General features: G+C 32.9%; 1 protein-coding gene across 1 annotated transcript in view; it reads right to left on the bottom strand.

Annotated features, from left to right (window-relative positions):
- Positions 1–20,465, bottom strand: part of LOC115235721 (lachesin-like) — a 79,995-nt gene that overhangs the window by 36,301 nt on the left and 23,229 nt on the right. Inside the window, exon 2 of the mRNA XM_029807667.1 lies at positions 15,900–16,117. Within this exon, the coding sequence (XP_029663527.1) occupies positions 15,900–16,032 (133 nt within the window). The 5' untranslated portion in view covers positions 16,033–16,117. The remainder of the gene's footprint in view (positions 1–15,899; positions 16,118–20,465) is intronic.

Here is a 20,465-nt window from a genome sequence, read left to right as displayed (position 1 = left end):
GAGAATGTTTTAAATGGTAAAATAATTAAATAAATGATAAAATAATTTCTTTAATATATTTGTATATTTTAATTATATAACAACAGTTGCTTGATAATTTAATGAAGCCAAACCTTAAGGTATTTACATTTTAGATATACAAGGTGTTCAAAAAAAAACATTCAATATTTATATGGTAGATAGAACACGCCATACTGAGTAAAAAAAATCTTAATAAACGTAGATCGAAAGCTCAATCGTTTCTGAGATATAAACATTTTTATATGTTAGCATCATGATTGACTTACTGGTTTCTACGTGTCGTATGCGACGTGAGAAGAAGATGATCTGTCTAAATCTTTATCTCGATATTTACAGAAGGTGTTTTACATGTCCTCCTTCTATTTCCATACACGCTTGGCAGCGTGTTCTTCTTACAGAATCGCGAATTCTCTTGAAAATTCCATGTCTCTGTCAAATTATTTGACAAGCACGCTGGTTTCGGTCACGTAATTCTTTAAATCATTTATCGGCGAAGAATATGCATATCTGCCATTTGTTCATTAGATTAATACGCTGACATTTTCAACGCTATACTTTGTAACTGATGTGTAATCACCAAATCGCAAAGATCCGCAATCGTCGGTTGATAACAATTGACTGATTGTCGGTGAAATCTTCTGTTATAATGTATATATGGAAATTGAATGAGGACATTCAGAACGCGGTTTGTAAACATTGAGGTAAACATCGCATGCAACACGTAGAAGCCAGTAAATCAATCATGATGCTAACATACAAAAATGTTTATATTTTAGAAACGGTTGAGCTTTCAACCTATGTTTACTAACAGTAAGATTTTTTTACTCAATATGGTGTGTCCATATAAATATTGAATGGTTTTTTTGAACACCCTATATATACATATACATATATATGTGTTATTATATTTTTTTAAATAAGGAAGTTATACAATATGTGTCATATTAATGCGTCGTGCGCTATTCAATATAACGTATTTATCACACTACGTGTATTCAAATCATCAAAAATATACAATTTTATACCTGATCAATAAAAAACAAAAATGTACGAGCTTGATTGATAAAAACATATAAGCTTTTCAATATTGAAAATATGAAATATTAAAGTCGGATAAAAACATTTGGCATCATGTTCATAAAGAATAGAGAATTTTTGTTTATTATATGTGTGAAAAAATTCGAGGCGAATTATAATTATTTTATAATATTTTATTATAATTATTTTATGTACATATTATATAATAAATATATTATATATATGTGTGTGTGTGCGTATCTGTGTATCTGTGTGTGTACACACATATATACATACATATACAATTTATGTAGTGAATATCTTTAGGATATATGATTACGTGCGCGTGCGGATACGATTATATAAAACATCATATACATACATATACGCATACATATACATATATTTGAATGTTCAATGTAAATAAAAATTATAATTAGAGCTTTAAAATAAAATTATTTATTATAAAAAATATGCATATGACCAGTAGGTACTTCAATAGATACTATTAGTTTATTCTCTTGTTAAAAGAAAGTGCATCTTTTTTTGAAAACAGTCTCTTTAATTATCAAAGTTAAATATTTCAATAATAAATGCTAATTTAATTTTTGATGAAAGAGAATCAACAACAAATTTATAAAAAAATTTATAATTGAGATAAAATGTGTTTTTTTTTTTATATATCATGCACGTAATAAAAATCTGATATCTTGTTAATAGAATATTTTTATATATCTGCTTTTTGTATAAAATAAAATTCATTCAAAGAAACATTTCAGTTAGAATTTAACGACATATCTATTTTTTTTGTAAAATCAATAGCAGAATAAATATATTTAAAAGATCAAAACGTATATACAACGTTTGAAAGCGGGATATCAGACATGAATAATATTATTAAACAAGTCGAGCAATATATGAATGACTTTTATTCCTTTTCAATAATATACATATAACTTGCAAGTGTATTTTGAAAGCTTGAAAAACTTTGTTTACAAAATAGTAAAATGTTAACTTTAACTTGCAAAAATATTGCAAAATGCATAATAGAATAGAAGATAAACATAAAATAAACATTATCTCATAATTTAATAATGTCACGTAACACACACACAAAGAAAAAGAGAGAGAGAGAGAGAAAAAGAGCAAGAATAAATTTAAAAAAATATAAACTTTTACACAATTGTGTTAAGAGTGTAAATATAAAGATGTGTAAATACGTTCAATAAACTTTATTTCATGGTGAATAATAAGAATGAGAGATTATATATACAATAATAGAAATTAGTTATTATAATAAAACACGAAACCATACAGACACAAGCATTATGCATGTATACATTGTACAACTATAACAATTTAATTGCGATAATGCGCAATGTCTAATTCTGTTCAATGCTGCAGTGCAAAGACTTTCTGCGAATGATTTTCACGGTAATTTCAATTGACGATTGGTGAGAAGTTTTAATTCCATCGCTACGTTATACTCGTGAGGCACATTATCCTTTGCAGTAACTTTTTATAAGCAGAGATCGTTACTTTCAATACCTGCTGGGTTATATTAACCGCTATTTCCTCGCTTCGTAGGAGGATGAAACGAATCGTTCGTCTCTGCCGTGCGGTTCTCAACCATAGCGAGCGAACAAACGGTCTTTAATATAACGAAGCCGCAATAAAATTGGTCTGTATTCTGATAAATACAAGTGGCAAATAACAGAGGGGCGAGTTTCGTTTATTATTTCGATCAAACTGTGCCGCTTGCAATATTCTTCTTTTTTTCCTTTTGCTTTTTTCTGTTTTTTTTTTTTTTTTTTTTTTTTTTTTTTTTTTTTTTTTTTTTTTTTTTTTTTTTTTTTTTTTTTTTTTTTTTTTTTTTTTTTTTTTTTCATTTGCTTTCCCTTCACGTTCAACTTTAAATCTCAAGCATCACATTGCCGCAAAATACACGGGGATAAACCCCGAGAGACCAGCAAAAACAAATAGCAAAAGTTTAAGGACATCAAGAAAGTTTCATTATTTTCCAAAGGTTACGTGCCACGTATTTTTAATAAAACAATGCTAGATAAACGTTTAATAATACCATGAACAGTTTTCGCACTGCTTATCGTTTATCGATTAGAAGCTTATACGTATATCTATCTCTTTTTTATAATAAATTATTGTCAGTTCTTATAATGTAAGAATATAAACGCAACACCATTGTGCACAATTATATTTTCTAAATCATCGAAATTTGTAATATCGTATCAAACACGCGCGCAAAAATTGTTTAACCTATATCGTCCTCTTAACGTTTAATCGTTTAAAGTTTAAAGATTATCTTTGAGCTAACTTCTGAACACGAAAGTTGTGCCAACTTTTTTACGCATATATAGGTACGCAAACTTGTGCAACTTTATATAGTTAATTTAGGAGTTATGCGATTCAAATTTTTCATGTTCCGAATTAGTTAGCATATATTTTTTTATAGCTCTTTTATAACTCTTTGTTTTCAATGCTTTTTTTTATATATGTTTTATTGATTCAGAAATCTATAGCTCCCTTATCATGACCATTCGAAACTTTTATAGAATAATTTTATTTAACTTGGTTTATATTATACTTTATACAATATACCAATTCAATCGAGATATATGAAACGAAAAAAAATTTATGGAAAAAGAATGAGAGAAAATTTTTATAAAATATTCAGTTAATGACATCCGTTAATTTAAAATTACATAGAAAATAAATGTAAAGAGCCATTTTACCTATACATATGCTAAATATATATCACATGAATATTTATTTCAATTTATTTATCCAGTTGAAAATCTGTCACAAACCACACCATAGAGAGCAGTATAGTAAAGCAATTATAATTATCTTCTCTGTAAATGCAATTTCAACGATTGCGTTTCTTGACGTAATCGTGATTACGCCGCGTTTTCCGATTAATTACTAGCCGACTTCGTTAAAAGCGTCGGGCGCGGAGAATTGCCATGCATTTCCTCGCGAAACACGGTACGTTAAATTACGACGTTAAGCTCGCGCATACCACTTCGCGGCTACGGTGCGTTAGCCGCAAGTGACAGAACCGGAATAACGCGATGTCCTCATGCTGTGCGGAATTAGACGTATCCGGAAAAGTTTGATGTCAGTTCGCGAACTCTGGTCACTCTCATGAATTATGTAATCACGTGACTAAATGGACTTATTTTTACGAAAAACAAGAGTAGTCGTGCTCTTTCTCTTTTCCTGTATATTTCAGTTAATGGCGCGTTTAATCTGAAAATACATGATTTCCTAATTTTAAACGATTTTATTTAACTATAGAAATTACATAATATATTTTTAAAAAAACATGAAAGAATGTAGCGGTTGCATTAAAAAAAAAAAAATACATTTTAAGACTTTCTGCGGCATGTACATTATATCTTATACTCTAAACATGTAAATAAATAATATTTTTTTGTAGCCAAGATCTATCTAGATCTGGATAAGGAGGAATGAAATCTGATTCTTTGACGAGTTTTTTGCAGATTGCTAGAATAAAGTGAAAATTTTTCCTCGCCGCGAAATTCGTTAATTATGACTTAATACTTGCATGTATCTCAAAACTTTGAGAATTTATGCAATTAAGCAACTATAATTTCCCTAAATTTCCACGTAATATGCATCTTTCGTACTAATTTTAACTGTACTAACTCTCAATGTTGGTTAAGCTAGGCTAAAATACTGAAATTGCCACGAATATTCGTTTTGTTGTATCTCATTTGTGTGCATAAATATTCGCGGCCATTCAAATTTGTCCGATAATTAGATATAGTATGCATGAATATTTTGATATTTGCATCTGTTATTATAATATATAACAGAAAATACAATTGTGGCAATGCATCGCACAGGAAAGGTGGATAATATACCTCAACGTTCTGTATACTTTATAAAAACAAATAAAAATAACTAGGACAGAACGTGAAACAAGGTAACTTTATTTTTGTTTAGCAGAAAAATTAAAAAAATTTATTAATTAAAAAATAGTAGCAACTTTAGTATTTTTCTATATTAGAAAGTATAATAAAAAAAAATATATATATATTCATGTCAAGAGAAAGTTCATTATAATATTAGAAATAGCAAGATATATTCAAAAAGATGTATCTGAAAATCATCGTATTTTCATTATTTTTAAAAACAATGTAAATTTTTCACAGAACAAATGCAAATGAGATTCTCTTGTAATAATATTTGATGTATTTTATTCTCAAACGTTAATAAGCGGTTTATATATATATATATACTTTGTAAATTTAATTGTGTATATAATTAATTATATTTATAAGTGTATTTCTAAAAAACAATAATAATAATTATAACTCTTTCTGTATTTTATAATTTTCGAAATAAACTAATTGAATTTAGATTTTATCAAGCTAAAAGCATCCGGAAAGTTGTCTATTCTATCAATTGAATAGTTCTACAGTTTCGTTTGTATGAACATTTTCGGAATTGACGATATATAACTGTAAAAGCTTTTACGTTACATAAAGGTGAGTAACTATATTGTTGGAAATCGATCGTAATTGGTCCAAAAAATAAAACATGAAAAACAATTAAGATGTTATGAGATTTTGCGCGTTAATTTACAGAGAATAATTGAAGGTGCCATATCGGATTGCAAATTAACACATAAAACGATCATTATTCCATTGTTTTCCATTTTGGATACAATTTCGGCCGCCCCGAGATAAATTTGCGTATATACTTTTCGCCTGTAAAAGCTTTTGTAATTCTGTGCAGTCAACACAAAGAATAGTTCTAAAAAGGTTCTATATTTGGCTGTTAAAATAAACAGCTATCGAATTCACTTACTTAATACTACTGAAATGTTTAAACATTTTAATTGTTTTAATAAAAAAAGAACGTTGAAGAAATATTCCTTATTTCGAAATTCTCGTAAACCCCATCAGTGAGTAGGAATCGATTCTACTCTTAAGATACTAATCCACTAGACGAGTATTCTGCGATGCTTTCCGAGCGAGAGGATTGTAGATGTATTTACACTGAAATTAAGATGGATAGAGATTTATGCTGATTGAACAACACCGATTGTGGAAAGCTATATACAACTGCAAATCGTCGTACCATAAAGCCACACGATTTTTACTGGAAAGTCGGCATATAGATTTATGAAAGCCACAAAGAACCTCTAAACTACAAAATAATTTATCTTGAATTTCCATTTCGAGGCAGACAAACCGCATTAAGGCATTATGACTTTTTTTATATATCCGCCATTTCTTCTAGTTGCTAATAGTAATACAATTAATGATGCTCAGTAAGTATTCTCTCTCTCTCTCTCTCTCTCTCTCTCTCTCTGTATCTTTGGATAAATATAAAAACAGCATCTATATATACCGAAATAACACAGAGCGCATATCGAGATTTAATCGACATTACGGAAAAGAAGCAACTTGAATTATTTTCTAATAATCGAATTACTTTCTAATAATCGACTTCACATTCTTTTTTTGGGACTAAATACATGCGCGGCTCTCTTGGTTACAAATTTTAATATAATATTGCAATATTATGCAATATTATGCAATATTAAACATCAATTATTGTACGATAAAATATACAACACAATCTAACAGTTTTTACAATCTAACAGTTTGCAGTATTACCGCTAGTTAAATACTCAACGCAACACATTAGTTTATATAAAAAATAAATCGGCAGTGGAAAAACACTGACTATTTTTGCAACGGGGTTTGACGGTTTTGCGAGAGAAAGCGCGCACGGGGTCCCACATTTTACGATGCATTTAACAAATATAACACAAGTCATCAATATATGTATCTATATGTATTTATATATAGCTTTTTATTCTGACATATCTATATCATCTTTTCATCTCCGCTTTGAATCTCTCAGATTGCTAAATTTATTTTACATGTTGCACACACTAATCCTATTTCACTTAAATATACTATTTCTGTGTGTGTGAACGATTCCTGTAGAAGTGCGAGAATCTAGAAATGAGTAAAAGAAGAGAAAGGAGAAAGATATATATAATATATACTCCCACCAGCTGGACGTGCAGATGGTCTCGGATATATAGAGTATGAAACACACCCGGATCCCTCTTCTTGTTCGTTCGCGCAAGTATATTTAGCGACATGTATGATGTACAGTCTTGATTTTCTTTTGCCAGAGCTTATTTAGTGTCACGAAATTGCGCTACTCGTACTGCGAGAAAGCACGCGCTCAAATGCGAATAAATCGCGATAAATTTAGCCAGCGGCCAAACGAGCATCGGTTACAGTTACGGCGATTAATTCGCTTTTCAGCCACGCATTGAGCTTCAAAATTTCGCTGGAGGCTTAGCCGCGCAGCAAGCCACGGGACATTCGGTTTTAGTTACGTTGGCGTTTGATTGTATAAGCCGTTATTTAAAGGATATTAGTTTTGTATCGTCACACTTTTTTATTTCATTGTTCCTCTGTTAAATATTTGTAAATACTTCTTTTAATATTTAATAAATTTTACATTATAGAAAGAATTTGCAATCCTAGGTTCATAATATTTTGAGAGAAATATTTTCTTACTTTATGTGTATGTGTATGTGTGTGCTCATTGGATGGCACAAATGTCCATGTTTAACCAGATTAAACAATACGTGTTACAAACGCGCATGACGTAGAATTTAACGCGCTCAGAGAATTATAACGGAGAGGTGAAATTTTAATTTATAACACTGATAAAAATAAAATTTTATTGCTCACACATACCGGCGAAAGAAACCTCTGTATCCATTATGATTATCGCGTAAGGTAACTGCAATGAGAACCGAGAAAAAGTTTCCGCTTAATATTGCATTTGCGAATCCCGCAGTTCGCAGTTACGTAAATTCCAGATTTTACAGTTGAGGAATTTGCATTAATTTTAAAATAATTATATAAAAGTCTCACTAAGGCTAAGCTTTTTTTCGCTACCACTTAATCCCAGAGCCGTAACCACATACGACTCGTATACATGAAAGAGAAATAAAACTATTTTAAAAAATATGGTCAAAATATTTAAAAGAATAGGAGACAAGTTTTATTATATTACACCATTTAACTTTTTTTATCGTTCTTAAAAGAAATTTTAAAAATAATTGATTATAAGCCCCACTATATAAAACATATAGCGTGTATATAAATAAAAAATACGCGAATCATAAACAATCTAATATATTCTATGTCTGCAAAAAAAACACATTATACATAATTTTACAAATAATATAAAATATTATAGATAAATTTTCCTTTAACACACACATTATTCTAAATTATATATCAATATAAAATTATTTTCTGATATAAAATCTGAATCTCTCTGATTTATCTGATTTTCTCTAAAGTTTTCAAGTCCACCGCCTCCGTCAATTACTCCAAATCATCCCAGATAAGTCCGTGAATCTAACATTCCCACCAATCAGTAACGAAAGTCTTTAAACGAACTCGCGCGAAGATCTCGAGAAGTCTGCCGCTGGCGTAACTTTAACGAAGTAAGCACGACCCCTCAAAATTCCGACTCTCTTTCTATCCCTCGCAGGAAAGGGTGGATCCCGGAGTCACCTCGATCGCCACCACCGCACGCTACGTACTATCTTAAACAGTTCGAGAAACTCCGTTCGAAACTCTTCGAGGCGAGCTTACGGCGGTAAGCTTTTTAGCGCCGTCGAAATTTCCTGAGCGCGCCGAGTACGCTCGCTCGGGGTCGCGCGTTTAAGCGGCTACGGAAACAAATCAATGTGTAAGATAAACGGAAGTAGCACACCTGGCGCGAGCGCCACCCGCGTCCCGAATTTCACGGTGTATCGAAGCCGCAACCTATGCTTTATTACGCCGCGGTGAATATCGTTGTCACACGCGAATTCGGCACAGTTTGTTACCAAGTATCTGAGCGTGTAATCCGCGAACATGCGCGCATCCACACGATATGTGCCGCGCGTATTAAACGGCGACATAATTCGCAACAGACAGATAAACTTTTACTCACGTGCACGTGTGTAAGTTGTCTTATTCGCATCAGACGTATAGCGCGAGAAGCGTGGAAAACGCGTATTTAAACGCTTTACGCCGTGTTACGTCGCTTTACGGAAGGGCGTGAGAATAATTTCGCGAGTATCGAGCGCGAAATTCCGATCTTAATGATTCCCCCAGTATTAATTCTTAAATGGACTGGACAAAATTTAAGTGCACTTTCTTGCTATCAGGATTTTATACGCCCTTTAATAAGATATTTAACATCAAGCGCGATCAGATTAATCATTCACAAGTGCTTTTTACAGCGAAGCTGTACTTCGCGAGATTTGCGAGGCGAGTAAATTTATGAATTAATTTTATGCACACCTGACGTACATACACATACATATCTGTAATTTATAAACCAGATCAAAACTGCCACACAGTAGTTATTTATCTCTTAACTAAATTAACAAATGCTTGCAGCAAATGTGTGGAAAATATCAAATTTTGCTAGCGTAAAACGTAATAATTATAAAATTAATGAGCAATTTTTGATATGTGTTATTTGTAGAAAAAGACTCTTTTTCTAGAAATAAGTCTCTCTCTCTCTCTCTCTCTCTCCCTTTTTCTTTCTCTTTCTATTAGTATTTTGCACATACATTTATATCTGTAAATGTATAAAAAGATTCAGGTTTTTATTTTATAATTCTCTAATCTTCTTACAAACAATATCATCGGTAATACGGTAAACGATACCAAATTGCTCGATACGCAAAATAGGGTAGCAATAACAGTGGATCAGTGGGACAGGGTCTCGCAATCAATCCAATGGAAAAAAGCTGATGTAGGCAAAAGTTTCCTTAAGGAGGAACGTCTTTCGACTACGAAGCTGTGTTTTTCCTCCAGTTACGAAAACACACAGCTCTCGACGTTTGCATAAGCGAACCCCGCGTCGTATCTCGGATGCCTCACTCGATCTCATTGAGATTTAACGGCAGTCTAATGATAGTAAAGGTAGTTACGTGCGCGGTACGTCGATAGGATCCATAATTAATTGTTGGCGGAGCCGCTACTTTATTGACGCTCTCGATTATCAGCCAGCACGGCCGATGCAGTTTCGCCGCGCGAAACTGCGTCTCCGTCTTCGTAATTTGCGGTCGACCGTCGCTTTATCGCTGGTGCATCGCCTCGACCGAGCCGAGCCTTCCACCCACGCCGGTCGTCGTTTATGCACTTAAGGACTTCTATCGACACGTCCCTCCGCTCATTTGAATAGCAAATACTCGCGCGCAGAGACGAGCGAGCGATTGGTGACAGTTTTCAAAGATGAATACACAAAGATGAGTACACACACTTGACGAAAGAGCGTGTCGCGCACCGGCACGCCGATTAATCTTTCATGACCCGACTTTTTATCTTTTCCGATAAAGTAATTCACAACTTCACGCTGCGCCTGGGTCTATTATAAATTCCTGACGGGCGGTGATCGATCCATTAAGCTTCTCGCGCCGCGCACGTTTTTGCATTAGGATTGAAGTGCATCTTCCCGTCAGAGAGATTGATATAATGTTTGCAACAAATATAATAATACTCTTGGAATTACGTGGCGATTCATATCAGAAAACTTCATTTCGCAATGTACAGCATGTGCTTTCGTTGGGGATTACGAGTTTAGAAAAGAAATATATACTGCGTGAGATGGGAATTCTTTTCTTTTCTCTCTTTTTGCAGTTCTAGATTTCTTTTTGTAGTTTCAAATTCTTTTTGACCCTATAAAGTACGACGGCTTTATGCATTGACACTTCCGTCTAGACTCTAGACTACTCCAGAAACTGTTCGCATATTGAGTGCTTTTTGTCTCGAAATCGAAAACAATGACACTGCACTCTCCGATGTGTAGCGTTCGCTTGGACCTCGCATGGAGTTACTCTCAAACTAAGGCAGTACTTTCTAAACTCTATTCATGGGGTCAACCTGCGCGCACAATGCGTATCAGGTTATTGCATTCACTTCACACATGCGATCTATCTGCAACATTTCCCGTCGAAATATTGAAAGTGTTTCTAGAAATTAGAAACAAATTGTAAAAACATTAATTGTGAATTGCATGAATCAATCTGTATCCAAATATAATTTTTCATATCATGATTTTGTGAATTGCGAAATAGCATTAATAATCCTCGGTTTATCGCGATTTTTATGTGACACTTTAATCTTTTGCTGGGCAATGATTAACAATAATAATTACACATTTCAAAAAAAACATTTGCTCTTAATTAGAAATATGTTAATGACATTTAAAAATGCAAATTTTTTAAAGATTGTATTTTATTTTTCAAAGAATTAATTATCGCGTGCATTATCTCGTAACTTATTTGGTCCATAAAATACTGGAGAGATAATATTAGAAAAAGATTAAAAATTAGAAGTTTTAAAAATTTAAAACCTTTTTAGATACGTACAAGTAAAAGTACAAGTGATATAATGGAAATGCGTGATTATGCAAGTAAGTCTCAAGCATCCTTATCGTTTTTAGGATGAATATATGAATTTATAGGAAATCGAAATTTACCTTCGGAGATATTGAATAAGAATAAAGAAAAAAGAAAAAGAGCTGGTTCAAAACGAATTACATGATTATTAAAACAACTACAATTACAAATTATTATTCATTAATTACGTGTTCTAAGTATATCTATATAGCAAAAAACAACGCAAGGAAAAAATAAATGTACGTAGAATAAAGATACTATCTCAGATATGACGGAAACAAGATGCCATTTAAATATTGCGATAAGATAATTTATTGTTGATTTAAATAAATCTCAACATTTTCCACTAAATTGAACCTTATTTGATGTAATTTACTTGCAAATATAGCCATAAATTAGCGATAAATGTAAAAAATTTGTACGAGATAAAGTAAGCTACGTAAATGCTTAATAATGATTAATATTTATCGAATCATAATGCTTGATATTTATCGTAAACAATATACATTGTTTACTATTTTTGCAATATTTGATTAAAATTATATAGTATTAATATTTGTAATAATTACTTTAATTGTAATAATTATTTGAAATTTAAAAACTCCATGAAACAAACTCCAAAAGCATACTTGATATTAATTTGTAAATAAATGTTTAATTCCGTAAAGATAGTTTCGTCTTTTTCGCAATCAATAAAAAGCGCTTAAATGGAGTCTTTAATGATTAATATATAGCTGTGCCAATTACCTCGAGGTTGGTTATTGGACGAAGTTTTTACTCCAACTACTTTCGGTACTTACATCATGTTTTTAGGAGATAACTTCTTCGTCAGACATCGTTTTATTCTTTTAACAGTCCTTATACCGCTTACGAGTCGTTAAATGTCTTATAATTTAGTTGTAATTTAATCTGCAGAACATAAGAACTTAATTTTTAATTACAAATGATATAAGTGTAAGGATTAGTCAAATAATTTATGTCATAAGAAAGTTTTCTAATTAATACACTCGTATATGTATGTCGAAATGTCCCTCTCTCTTTTTCTCTCTCTCTCTCTTTCTCTTTCTTTCTCTTTGGCATAAAAAGTAAATAAAATTTTCTTAAAAATAAACAAATGCTATTGCTCATAAAATTTATGTGAAATAAGAGTTTATTATATGCGTACACTATTTCAAATACAATCAATAAACGTGAATGTGAATTTAAATGCAAGTGTCACAAAAATAGTTCTCAATTCTGTTGCCAAAAGTCCTTTTACGTGCGTTGTTTCGGGAAATGGAGGTTTGAACACCATTTCCGCTAAACGGAGACGTCGGCTTTGTAGAACTTTATCCGCTCACACATACGCGCAACAACATCTCAAACATCACGAGAGCCATATATCTTAACGATTTGTAGTTCTCACCATTTCGTTCCTCGAGGAAAATACGTTTTCCCACTGACACTATCAACTCGCAATATCCAGGAAATGATATAATCGTGCCATGACGTGAACGCAACGCGCAAACTATTTATTCAACCATTTATTCATGCATGATAAAAATGAAGGAACTTATTACTTTTTTTTAGAAAACCATCAATTATACATGAAACTGTATATTATTGTATATATTTTTGCTAGAAATGCGCGTAGCATAAGCTGATGATTTTTCTTGATTCAAGAATTTTTCCTTGTTTTTTTTTCAAATTTCTCCTTCTTTCTCTCTTTTTTATAATTATCGTGCACTTATCTAACCATGTTCAATTTTTCGCGAAAGATAAACACGATTATAGACTCTTCCGAATGTCCATGTTAGTCGAATCGGAAATTTCACGTTCAAAACTTTTCCTTGCGGGATGCTGATCGAAACTGTCGGATGCGGATACTTTCTACTCGAACTGATTGAAACTTACAGGCCGATAATTGGATTGCAGCCGTCAAGACGCGTATCTGAATAGACGCAATCATTGCTTTGTCGGACTGAGAGTGTATAGAGGCACCGTTAAGGGCTGATTTGACAGCAGACTGCGTGACTCTGAATCTTTTATCATAGATCATTTCTAATAAAGAGTCTAGAGTAGATATCGCCGCGCATATATAAAAGATCATAGATGCACTTCCCGAAAAATAATGATCTCAAAGGTTCAACTTCAAACAGCTATAAAGACTTTACTGTGGCAGCGCGTTGCGTATAGTGCACCGTTTAAGAGCATTCCGCCAAATTTCTCCAAAGACCGACACAGCTGCGTTTTATCCTTTTTCCCACAGCTTCTACTCCCCTTTTTATCGCGTGGCTACTTTCCCCGTGTAGATTTATAGAATCTATTTTTTAAGAAGAAAGCTTTTATTCCAAGCTCTGCGCTATATTTTTAGATTTGAGCAAGGTAGTGACTTGTCCATTTGTCATCGCGAAAATTGTTACGAGAAACAACTTTGAGACTGTTTGAAATATCAATTCTCTATATTTTTTCACATTATAAAATTTTAAAAGTTATGTGTATGTTCCATTCGATATTCAATTGTCTACAGCTATAGCAATTAATTGTACCATTAACAATTAGAGATGATTATTTTTTCTAATTTTGACAGAATAATTATTCATATCCCTTTCTCTTTTCTAAAAATTTGTAACATAAAAATAAAATTTTTCTATCCTAGAAGGTACAGCTAAAAGTGATGTCTGTATTTTGTATTTTTAACAATACAGTGTGCGCGAAATTTTGCATTTTTGGACGCATATTTTATGCAGTGCAGATATTTAGAATATTTTTTGCACATTTTTATTTATATCTGCTTATATATGTTTTGCATGTAAAGTGCTATAGCATTCTTATATAAAACTCACACATATTTTGAATAAATGCTACAAGCATTTAAAACAACATTTATTTTTCATAGCAATTTTAATGTTGTGTATATTACGAATAAATATACATTAGAGCATAATGTGTATGCATATTTTTTTTTACTTAATACAGTTATTAATTTATTTTGTATAAATAAATATTTTTTTACGGTCCTCTGACATATGCACAATTTTGATCATTAATTACAAAATGTATCTTCAAAACCAGATTAAAAGTGTGCAAAATGATTAAAATTTTATTAATAATGTGATTGGTATTGGCATAGAGAAATAAATGTCTTCATAAATTTTATTGCAAGTGGTTGAATGGCAAGTATCATCGTTTTATTTACGAATGATGTTATCAAATTCATAAAACATAATATGGATACAGCCAGATTCCACTTTTAATGCTCGTATCGATATGCAACAGTATATCTGTGCATACTAGGACGTAATTTAAATGCATTAATCCTTTGAGTGGCAAACTATGATGTATCGTCATATCATATCGTATGTCTGGATTGCCAACGTCAATTTATCATTGTTGCTACAATATTTGAGAGATAAACAAGACAAGTATACTTGAATTTTGGATAAAATTTTATGAATCTCTTATTAAATAAATCTTTGCAAATTATAGACATAAAATAATTATTAACAATTATTAATTATTTATTGGCGTTATTATCAATAAGAAAAATAAACTTTTTGATGATTATTAATACAATAAAAATTGAAAATTTTGATAAAAGATGGCATTGAAATATTTATCCCAATATAATTGCGAGAATCTTTTTATATATTCAAGTATATTAATGTTTGTGGTTGTTATATTGTTTTCTTGATTCATAAAAACTTTTGTTTTATATAACGTTTAAGTATCGGAAATAGACTGTACACTTGTTTCATCCACGAACTCATACATTATATAAACAAAATAGCTTGGTAAAATCTTGTCAAGGAAAAAAGAAATATTATGTGTATGTGTTCGAGCTACCGTTTATAAATATCGAATAACTCTAAGGTTGTACGTGACAGGGGGATGGCCCCTTGAAATATACATGCAGAGGAATCTCATATATATAAATTATAAAATCTCTGTTTTAAATTAATCATGAGCAAAGATTATAAACGATGAATTAATACAATTATCAATGCTAACTATCAATTAATGTGACACTTGTTTCATAAAGAATTATTATTATTATTCTTGTTATACTATTAAAATAACACACATATATGGTTACCGCGCTTTATAAAAAGTATTAATTCAATAAAAATATATGATATTTATAGAACAAATTTTTAAAATCAAGTATGTAAGCGTGTGTGTGCATACGTGCGTGCGTTTGTGTGTATGTGTGTAAACATCAAATAGGTAAAGCAAAAAGAAACAGCCGATACGAATAACGCTCGAAGCTGTATCTACTTTACGCGGCTCCGGAATCCGCTCAGCTTTGACAACGAGCGTAGCGTGCGCAAACAAGCCACGGAAAAATAAAACCCCACTATAGCAGAATCCGGAAGATGGTTATACTCACCGGTGCGCACCAACACGTTGAGCAGGATATACAAAACGAGGGTGGTGGCTCGGTATCCGTGTATTATGATCATCAGCCACCTCGATGCGTTGAATCCCGCTGCGTGCCATAGACCAGTGCCCTCGTGCACCATATTTTTCCGGCTGGCCCGTTCAAATCTGCTTCAAAGCCGCCACCGCCGTTGCCGTGCGTCCCTCGCGTCCTCATTCACCAGCACTCTACGATGTAAACCATCACGATGATGTAAACACGGAAGTTATCGGCGCAGTCTCGATTCGCGTCTGCGGAAACGACAATTCTCCGTCCGCCTGATGCGAACCGAGACGTTGAGAGAGTTCGTTTTACGAGAGAAATGGTTTGAACGAGTTAGTCGTTGAAAGTTAGATGCTTCAAAATTTTTGATGCGACTTTTATTTACTCTGTTGCCTTCTTGTTACAGTTACAGTTACACGAACGTATGTGTGCATTCTATCTCGTCTATTATGCACCACGTGGTTCCACTGATTTTTTCGACGACATTTTATTCGACAATGATGAGAACAGAAATCACTTTGAAATTTGTATGTATATATCAGAATTATTTTTTTGTAAAAAATAGTAAAACATTTAATTTTTGAGAACTGTTGGTAAAATCTCCCTTTGTTAGATAAATACTAATATTAGTTGATAAGATTCTCTCTCTCGTAATTACATGTACAAATGAAATAATTAATATATTACGCTGAGAAAAAAAAAACTACAATAATTTATTGAGTAAATAAATGAACTGTTGAGATACAATTACATATCACATATCAATACAACTGTATTAATAATCGTGTTCATTGAAATAATTAAATAATTATAAACACATTTTGATTGTATTAATTATATAATTTGTTTAATTAATCTGACATTTGTTTAAATAAAGGCAATTAACTGTATATGTCGCTTTTGTCTCACATATTTTTTGTCAATGTATTGTATAGCAAGTTTGGAGTTAACATTTTTAATCTTATAACTTTTCGCCGACTATAATAAATTCACCATAAAAATTTGAATTCTGCGAAAACCGAAAAACATAGAGATATATTTTTAAAGATATAATTTTAATATGATATAAAGATATATTTTTATTTTGTCATATTTTTTTATCTCTATGCTTTTAAACTCTTAGCATCATGTGTAGAGCATTGCGCTATGAGCGTGAAAAGTTATTTCATCGTACGTTATATGAAAACGTATAAATTAAGATTGAAATGTTTACCAACATCTTTGCGGGAATATTGATTATCCAGTTCTACATTTGCGGTGAATGAGAATCGATCGGGGAACGCATCTATTTGAAATGCAATATAGTTTGATGATCATCCTACCGTATCTGTAAAGGGAGTCGATGATACCTATTAATACGAGTAAACAGGTTCTCTCGAAATTTCTCGATCTCATCGCGAGATATTAGACAAGTTCTCCGAATAATTTCTACCAATATCACGATAACGTTTCTGATCAGAGATATCTGACATACTGAGGCGTAAGTAAAAAAGTCTGAATTTTTGCATAGATGCCTTAGTAAAACAGATTAGGGTCAATGGAGATTTAAAGAAATCTGCACTTTACATTATTATCTAGAATAGATGCAGATTTATCGGTGAATGACAGCGCAATTTATTTAATATATGTAACCTTTCCTTCAACATTTATTATGTAATTTTTCATTTACCAAACGTTTCTTTTTTTAAACAATTCAAAAAAAAATTAAATAAACTAGATTCAATAAAAACAAACACAAAATTGATGAAATAAACAAAAAAATAAATAATATTAATAACTATTAATTTTTTAATTAAAAAAAGAAATTAACGCGACAAAATGGTCAAAATGTCCAAATTGTTTTAAATTTTTCAATTTGTATAAATATCGTAGATACCATTATAACTTGTTTATTGAAACTAATTCGATGTATCGCGTCATACTTTTTATATATTAAGGAAGTGCGTGACGTAAACTAAATTTCTAGTTGTCACATGTTCGAAAATTCCTTTCTCACGGAACAGGAGATATCAGGGCTCGTTTGCATGGAGGACATGTCTAGAGCATGTCACCTCAACGCGAGTGATGCTGTTCGCCTAAATCTTCCTTCGCACCGCCTATCTCCTGTTCTTCTTCATTTGGCTGACGCTCTACCAACAATAATATAAGTCAGAAAACTTGTATTAAGTTACGAAAAATCGATTAAATTGTCTAAATCAGTAACAGAATAAATCTTATGAAAACATCAATCATATTTATATATCAACGTGTTTTATAAAATGGTGTCTAATAAGCTTTAATATTGTTGATAATGATCAAATCTTAATTTAATCATACATAACGTTTAATAACGTTTTAATCGTATATAATATAAATATCTAGGAAAAAAAGTTTTTGAGTCTGCTTGTGGCATCGCATTTATATTTACCGGGAATTCTATTTACCAGATAAGCTGGATAATTTTCTGTTAACGAGCTTGATGTCATGGAACTCCTCTCATTATCAGAGTCGTTCTTTGCTCGCGAGGACTTATCGCTCATTCTTTTTATATGATGTTTTTTTTGGTCGGAAACGTGCAGGAACGAACAACCGTGCGCAACCCTTCAGGCAGCGCTTTAGAAATGCTTATTCAGTAATTAACCGTTACTTCCGGAAATAAATCGAATTTTTTTGCAGGTTATTTGCACAACATCGCTCGTAATTCCGGCGACTTAGAGAAAGAGAGCGAGATTAATATCCGGGTTCGAGAGAGGAATGTGAAATACATGTATTTCCTACGAATTCTTTATTTGATACTTTTTCTTCTAACAATTAAATAGGAAAACTGACAAATAAGAGCCGAGGCACGGATATTGGTGCGCGAATTTATTATTGTTAAATTTTATTAATAGATGTGTACTAAAAATGTACGTTTCGGATCGTTTTTTGGTCCATCTTCAGGATAGATATAAATATATAAAAATTACGTTGGTATTTTCAAACTCGACATATTTGCTGTTGCAGTCAAATTTTAAATTAAAATCAATAATGAGAACTTCTTTTTCCGCTGTCCGACAGCGTCTACCGGTGTCACGTAAAACGATGTTACACCGATGCAATTACTCGGAGACCACCGTCGCACTGGCAATACGATAATAGGTACCAACGGTTCAAACATCAAAGCATACCTTTCTGACTGCTAATTTCGAATGCGAAACGTTGAATAAAAGGGTCGCGGAGGCGTGTTGCAGCACCGCTTCTATTCTGATGATCGGACAAATCTCGTGTGAGCGTAACATTACACCTTGCAAACGCCTGTTCTCATGTATTCCGTTGCCTTTGGAATGTTATTCTGGTCGACTTCCATCGAGATTAAAAACGTCAATATGCCTTCATAAAAAGATTTCCTTTGTACTCATCTTTGCTTTCTTGATTAATGATCATCGTTCTACTTTTGATATTACATTTTCAAATCGACTTCTCTATGTTGTCAGCCGTGAAAACAAAAGCAAGTAAGCAATATTTAATAAATCGCGGTGAAGTCAAATGTTCTAATTTGTCAAGGTATAAAGCGGAATAAGCCCTACTACAGTTAAAGTAACTATACACAGTAAATCTTGACGTACGCGTTTCATTTCAGGTAAACATACGCTAACAATTGACTTGACTCGCACTGTGTGTTCAATGTAAACTTAGTCTAGAATATGACCCGAAAAGAGATTCAGTAGAAGAGATACTGTCAACTTCGTCAGTTGTGTGAAACTCGGCGCGAAATTTAGCCTCGTAGTTGTAACGTTAGCTACATAAAGGATCGGCCGTATACTTCGAACGCTATATAGCTTGAACACTATGTAACTTTCTTGATATCTTCAAGTTCAACAAGTTCTTCGACATACGAATCTGCTCGTTCTTTCCCGGAACTTAGGAGTCGACATAGGAAAGGTAGACGTTCCAAAGGAAGTTCCATTTTCTCCGGGGTGTGTTCCCGAGAATATTCCCGCAGCTCGGATTAGACCGCGTTACCGCCGCCGTGCGATGATATCTCACCCGAGACGCGATATTAACTTTGTCACCTTCGGCGCGATGATAACTTCATCATCCAAAGCGCAACGCTAACCGCGTTAACGGTCCACCGGATCTCGAAGCTCGTCTTATCCCGAAGTTCATGGCGGCGATACCGTAGTCCAAACTGGCGCAATGATCATAATCGTAAGATTTCCGGTAACATGTAGCTACGGTGCGATCTACAGACTGCGTCTTCGCCTCGTTCCGGAAGCAGCGAAGAGAAGCAGGGCGGCATGATCTCTCCCATTCCGCCTTTCGGAACTACTTCGATAACTTCCGTGCGCTTACGTTTGCAAGCACGGGTCGGTCGGTCGCTCGTTACAGCGAGCCCTCTTCGCACAGACACTTTCGCAGAACGGGAAAGAAACTTCGGCTTTCCGCTCCGCCGCTACGCCGTGTGTATTTCTTGCGAGAGCGTTGGAAATAACGGAGCAGACACATGTCGGTACACGGGGCGTAACCTTCCCGACGATTTTCGCTCCTGTGACCCAGAAGAAGCTTTCCAGCGAG

Source organism: Formica exsecta, unplaced genomic scaffold, assembly GCF_003651465.1.
Source record: "Formica exsecta isolate Colony F162 unplaced genomic scaffold, ASM365146v1 scaffold233, whole genome shotgun sequence".
Lineage (NCBI taxonomy): Eukaryota > Metazoa > Arthropoda > Insecta > Hymenoptera > Formicidae > Formica > Formica exsecta.
This window is presented reverse-complemented; position numbering and strand designations above follow the sequence as displayed.